This window comes from Syngnathus leptorhynchus, chromosome 5, assembly GCF_054491065.1.
Source record: "Syngnathus leptorhynchus isolate UIUO chromosome 5, UIUO_Slep, whole genome shotgun sequence".
NCBI lineage: Eukaryota > Metazoa > Chordata > Actinopteri > Syngnathiformes > Syngnathidae > Syngnathus > Syngnathus leptorhynchus.
In genome coordinates, this window is record NC_141199.1 from 15,941,566 (window position 1) to 15,947,969 (window position 6,404).

A 6,404-nucleotide genomic window follows, 5' to 3' on the forward strand; every position below is an offset into this window, starting at 1 on the left:
TGCGTATTGAACGACACATCATCTTGTATTAACAGTCTGAAAAACGGACTACGTTGACTCATTTCAAAATGAAACTTATCCAAGTTGATTTTTCTGCAAGTGCAAAAGTAAATGTTGCCAAGAACAGAACCTGTAAGATCCGAGCGACCCCCATCACGTGGCCCTGCAACGCAACACCTCCCACTTAGAACAATCCATTGCAGGGTCAAGTTATCGTAAATACAATTATTTTGAAGCTGTCTGGTCAATTTATACAAGTTTAAAAAAATACACTGTACCCTTAACTTTCTTGACTAGTTGAGCAATATTTGGCAGGTAGATTTTATTTTCTCTCTCTAACATTTTTCTACTAATATTACAATTTATTTCTCACCAAATTACAAGTCTTGCTATTTTTTCCCTCAGTCTTTGTAATATAAGGACTTTTTTTGTCATAAAATGAAAAAGGTTTCTCAAAAATGTAATTACTTTCTCTCATAAAAACAACTTTTTGACACGACATTTTCACATTTTCTGTGAAATCCCAACCTCTTTCTTCAACCTTACAACTTTATTTAAAAATAAAATATAGCTTCTTTTTTTTCCTCATAATGTCTTCTCGCAACATTTTGATAAGTACCACTACTCGCTGTGCTAAACAAAAACATACACTTGAAAAAATTAATTTTTGCATAATTATGGATAACTGTACTCATAGATGCAATAAATAATGTATTTGATTGTAATTTTGGATTTTACTGCACAGCCAGGACTAAAACATAAACATCCTTGCTGTCCAGTGACGAACTCAAAATTATGAACAGTTTGTTACTATTAGTCAGCTCAGTCACAACAACTTGAAAGAAAATCTTTGAAATGTTCAATTCTGAGGCTTTCAGTGCCATATTTTGTTGAATGGAGCTCATACAGCAGTTGTCTCACACATCAGATTTTTTCTTTTTTCTAACAAAGAACCGTTGTCGACTATTGCACTTGCTGGGAGGGTCCGCCCCCATTTCCCCACCCTGCCACTACTACGCCCAGCGCCCGCTCGACACGAAGCTTCGGCTGAAGGAGAAGCTAGGGTCTGAGTTGGTGTGCTTGCCCCAGGCGCCGAAGGGCACCACCACGATGGTGCTGTTGTCCTCCGAGCCGTACTGCAGAGCCTGCGAACGTTTGTCCAACTGTTACCAACTTTGAACGAATCTCGACGTGAATGTGGATTGGAGTCATTTTGACAATAATCGCAAATTTTCAACCCTGGGTGGGATAATGGCTTAATGTGAAATGAAATTTTAACTGATTAATCGTGGGAAGAATTAAATATTAAAATATTCCAAAACTTGGCCACGTTTGTTCGTACCTGCTCAGAGATGCGCTGTGCCGCCTCCTTTGGGTCGTGACACTGGTTGATGACGTTGCAGATTTCCTGGCTGTTCATGATGAAGTTGATGCCGTCAGTGGTCAGCGCCAGGAAGGAATCGTGCACGGGGCTCAACTGAGAGAGGAGTGTGTGTGGGGGGGGGGGGGCATCAATTGTAACAAAGTCTCTATGTAAGCTTGTCACCATCTAGAGGTGTCTTTCTGATACTGCAGCAGTGAAGCTTTTCAATTATACAGTAACGTACCACAATCCTCTTGGTCTCAGGCTCGGCAATGACCCCCATGCCCTTCAAGTCAAAGTCGCCGATGCTCCGCGTCATGGCCAGCCTGCCGTTGACGTTGGACTGGCCCAAACTGTTCCAGGTGATGAAGCCGCCGCTCCTCTTGATCCTAAATGAACCCACAGGGGCGCGTTAATAGCAAAGCTTGTTGCCGCTGGTTTTTTTCCCCAAGTGTTTTCACACTCGCCTCTCTTTCTCGTCCTTCCTCTCGGGCGTGTGGTCGACGGTGAGCTTGAGCGCCTTGCCTTTGCGGCACAGCATGGCGCGGCTGTCGCCCACGCTGGCTACCACCAGCTCAATGCCGTCCCTCAGCAGCGCCACCGTGGCGGTGGTCCCCGCATTTGCCCCGGGCGCTACAGAGACATGACGGAGGAGGGCGGGCGTAAGAGACGCAAATGGACGCTTGGCAGGTGTGCACAGGTAACTAACTACAGAACAGATCTCGAGCACACGCAGACATGAAGAGAGGGGGGGGGGGGGGGGGTGAGGAGGTCATGTAGGAGATAATACAATGGAGGTGTTGCACATGCACTTTGAACAGTCGAGTGTGTTCGGTTAAACGTACATCTCAAACAGCACTTTGCATTGCTTTGATAAACAGACAATCACACACAGTCAACTCATACAAATGCATTTTGATGTTTACTTTTTTTTTTTTTTTTTACATTATATAACCAGCAGCAAAAAATTTACCATTGGAATTTTCTCAAACTGAATTAGTCATTAACACATTTCGTTGCTGTTCAACTAGCCGCGATCCATGACAGAAATTACTTCTATTCATCCTTTTTTTTTTTTTAACAGTATTTCAATAGGGTGTGCAGACTTTTTCTATGAGCATTTTTTTTTTTTTTTAATTCAACTAAGTTGGGTCCTTGGATCACAAGAAACATTCAATTGTAGTATTTATCTTTTTGAGCATGTAATGATTTATAAGGCGAAGCCTGTCTCGGTGAGTGTCGTTGAATGAAGAGTGTAGCGCTCGCTGCCTATTAGCTGGCATACCCGATTGGCAGCTTCTGCATAAATATTCTTACTACTTTTCTTCGCGTTTATCCAATCATGCGATTGTCACGGCATCGACGGCTGTGTTCAATCCTGACCGCCAACTAGCGATGGTGGGCTACATTCAATGAGCTTACATCAACGTTACCTTATAGACATGTTGATCTTTTGTTTTGAACATAAAAAGGATGTCACTAAACGAGTTATTCGGTAGACGAGCCGGGTTAGCTAAGAGCAAAGCTCCGAGAGCAATTGCGTACATTAGACATGCTGCGTCGGGTCGAGCAGTTCTGGCAGAGGGTGACAACAGACGTTCTCAAACTGACGCGCGCTCTGACAAGAAGCGCTCGCAAACACTCGTTAAGAGGAAGAGCGAGCTAGAGAGACTCGAGATGGATAGAGAGAGAGAGAGAGAGAGATTGAGGGAGGGAGATGGAGAGAGAGCGGGGAGTGAGAGAAAGATAGGGAACCTTCCAGAAGTCCAGGATTTAGGACCCGCTGGACTCTCTCCTTCAATATCTAGCCCCTCGTCATCCACATTGGTGCCAAGGGCCTCCAGCTCTGAGCTGGGTCCGCAGCTGTCGTAGATAACATGCACACACACACACACAGGCATATTGGGACATTTCACACAGCGCGGCCCCCCCCGAGGGTGCCACGTCAACTCATGTTAACATTAACCTGAACAAACACAGTTGGGTTAAGTTTAAATATCTGACTTGCATTTGAAGGAAAAGTCATCATTTGCATGCACTCTATTTTGTAGACTGATTGTTGTCAAACCTTTTTTTTTTTTTTTTTTTTGACACCAAGTACATCCTCAAAATAAAATAAAAAAAGGCTCTGAAAGAACCAATTCAAATACAAAAGGTTCAGGTGGTCATTAAAATGAGGTTGTAACATTATGCAGTCTGAACATTACAAAATGAATCACGTCTTGAATAATAATTCCATTAAAATCTATTGCATCTAAATGAAATAAAAAAGCTTTCTAGTCCAACTGGTAGGACAAGATACGTTTTCTACGTCTTTCTACTTTGAACCAATTCTAAAAAATGAGTTGCTCTTTTCTTAAAATGACAAGACCTCCATGTTGCTAAACCCCCCAAAACGTATCATAGTGCGCAACTAAAAACCCTGTAACAAAGACGAACCATATTTATCGTCAACCTACCATCTGAGGAGTGCTGCAAATGCTTGGCCAAAGCTTTGTCTACTTCCAGGAAGGCTCGCTTTAAAACCAGCTCCAGATTGTCCTCGTCCGCCACAAAATCCCTAAAACATCAAAAAAACAAACGTAAGGGCACAAAGGTCAATTGACTTGTTTGAGAACAGAACGCTCAAAGTAATTAATTAAAAATAAAGAGATGGGAGAACTGAACTGAGTCAATCTTCACACTCGTGTCCTGACTTCCTGCTATTTCTTTCCACGCAAAATTGGGAAACCAATAACATGTTGTTCCCCGAAGCGGGGCTCACAACGGACCCCTGACAGCTGATTGGTTTTCCGTAGCACATTCTTACTTGATAAAAGTCTCCATGTATTTGTGACAGAAGTCTGCCGCTTCCGGCCCGCCGTGGCCATCAAACACAGCAAAGTAGATGATGCTGTCGGTCATTTGGGAGAGCTGGAAGCGGTCCTCGTTCTCCTTGCGCTGGCCGATGAGCGAGGCGCAGCCTACTTTGGACAGGCTGACCTTTGGAATGGGCTTGCCGTAGCGGATGCTGGACGGCAGCAAGATGGGCTCGTCGATGCGATTGTCCCAAATGCCGAAGGAGTCCCAGGTGGTGGGGCGGCCGCTGCTGTCGGCGTCAAAGCGCGTGCCGCTGCGGCGATTTTCCGAAGGGGTGTGGATCTGCCTCTTTTGGATGGTGGAGTGAAGGTAGATGTTCAGCGGGAGGGGCGCCAGGGCCATTTGGGGACAGCCGCTACGTCCAGCATGGGGCCCGCTGTACCTTGCCAGGCGGGCGAAAAAGGCGATTGACATCACCCTTATAGCAGGGATACCAGAGAAGCACTGGATTTGGATGGAAGCAGTCACCTAACGCTGCAAAAACAGGAGACGATAATTATTTGACTCGCGTAGATGGGCTGAGCCTGAACAATTCTGAAAATTAATTTAATTGTGATTTTTTTTTAGCCTCAATTTTATCTGTATGTGATTATTTGATGAAATTAATCTGTTATCAGATTTATTGCATAAATGGTTTAGTCTTGGTCAGGCTTATGTTTAAATTAAAGTCAATTGCATTTTTAAGCACTTCACGTATTTAGGCACATCATCATGAGTGACATTTTCTCCAAATGGAAAACTGCAATCTGAAAAAATGCATTCTACAAGAGTGCAATGTTAATGTGAAGTTGATTACTTGTACAGTCCGGTAAAAATTCCATGCGAAATAGACACCGGCAGACCGCCCTCCAAAAGGTTTGTTAAAGGCATAGGCAAATTTCCTCGACCCCAAGATGGCGGCAAAACACTCCCGTAATGAAGCTCTTCGAAACACGTCAACGAGGTTCCTCAGCAGCAGGAATATTATGTAACATCAACCATTTAACTGCAAAGCACTGAATAAATGAAACTTTTCAACTCACATAGCTTTATGACAATGTAACGCTTTATTACATTTAACTTAGCAAAAAAGAACCGCAATTTCCCCGCCCCGCGCCAAAAGCTGACACACCTCAAGTCACCAGTCCAGTATTTACCTTTGTATTCGTTTCCACATATCAGTTGTAATAATCCAATCTCAGACTACAACAACGCATAAGAATACCAAATGTTAAAAGACGATGGTACTGTAGTTTGTCGTATATTCAAAATGTGCATCATAAAAAAAAGAAAGGTACGTGTAGCCAAAGTATTCGGCGATCATTAGCTGTCTGTTTGACAGCAGAGTATTCCCTTTCGTATTTTGTGCGCTCTCTAAAGTTTTTACGTAATACATGCATTTAATTAACAAAGAAGAAAGCCCAAAATGCGGCGGTTCCGTATATTTCGGTTTTATTTCGTGATTAGCATGTTTCTAGTCGTTAGCACTAGTTAGCTCACTAGCTAACTTTGACGACCTGTTCTAGGCCAGATAAAAAAACAACAACAGTACCACTACAGCAGTTTACCTTAAGCGTATTTTTTTAAAAGAGCAGTCTTGTTTTATTCCCCTTTAGGCGCTTGTTTTATTGCCTTGTTGAATGGTGGAAGCGTGCTGGCGAACGACACCGCTCCCTCCGGTCCCGCTAGCTTGAGTGATGCAATGTTATTAAACAAGGTGATAGAGAGCCGCCAACCAATCGAACCGCTGAAAATCTCTATTCCTTCAAAGACGCCCCTTAAACAATGAAGCTGATTGGTTGTTGAGAATACTAATGACAGGTAAGAGAGCCAATCATCAATCAGAATCTTGAACGAACAGCCACTAGCAGGATAGCAACAAGTCAGACGTAGGCGACCTACATTCTTCTGTTTACGACTCTAGTGTGCGTGGGCAGATTGCGTCAACTCAAACAAAGATTGAACAAGACTATTAATAAATACTATTCAAGCGTGACAAGACAGTCTGGGGAGGAGCATTGTTCCATCAATTGCAGTGCATGCAAACTTTTTTTTTTTATTCAATTATTTATTTTGAATATGGCTTGCATGTGCCTTTAATCCTGTCCACTGTCCCGTGCAAGCAAACAGTAGTTTTGTTTACCTTGAGTTTTATTTTGCTGCCTACTGCTGCTCTATAAATAAATACAAGTGGTTGAAAAGC

General features: G+C 43.1%; 1 protein-coding gene across 3 annotated transcripts; it reads right to left on the minus strand.

Annotated features, from left to right (window-relative positions):
• Positions 1-6: 6 nt before the first annotated feature.
• Positions 7-5,929, minus strand: ppm1kb (protein phosphatase, Mg2+/Mn2+ dependent 1Kb). Of its 3 annotated transcripts, none has more exons than XM_085911445.1 (7): positions 5,770-5,929; positions 4,173-4,696; positions 3,823-3,923; positions 1,831-1,996; positions 1,608-1,752; positions 1,343-1,477; positions 7-1,145 (listed from the first exon to the last, which is right to left on the minus strand). In XM_085911445.1, exons 2-7 carry the CDS (start codon positions 4,634-4,636, stop codon positions 1,014-1,016), a joined length of 1,143 nt encoding a protein of 380 aa, XP_085767571.1. In that variant the 5' UTR covers positions 4,637-4,696; positions 5,770-5,929; the 3' UTR covers positions 7-1,013. The 3 variants fall into 3 exon arrangements, with proteins under 3 accessions (XP_085767571.1, XP_085767573.1, XP_085767572.1); XM_085911447.1 differs by lacking the exon at positions 5,770-5,929 and adding an exon at positions 5,359-5,381; XM_085911446.1 differs by lacking the exon at positions 5,770-5,929 and adding an exon at positions 5,019-5,291.
• Between the last annotated feature and the right edge of the window lie 475 nt (positions 5,930-6,404).

What these genes read in the sequence shown, in the direction of transcription:
- ppm1kb (XM_085911445.1), bottom strand. Translation starts at nt 4,636, where the DNA reads ATGTCAATCGCCTTTTTCGCCCGCCTGGCAAGGTACAGCGGGCCCCAT. An exon ending in TTTGCAGCACTCCTCAGATG is followed by an intron (nt 1,997 to 3,822) that starts GTAGGTTGACGA and finishes ATGTCTCTGTAG; the next exon opens with CGCCCGGGGCAAATGCGGGG. An exon ending in AGGAAGGACGAGAAAGAGAG is followed by an intron (nt 1,753 to 1,830) that starts GCGAGTGTGAAA and finishes GGGTTCATTTAG; the next exon opens with GATCAAGAGGAGCGGCGGCT.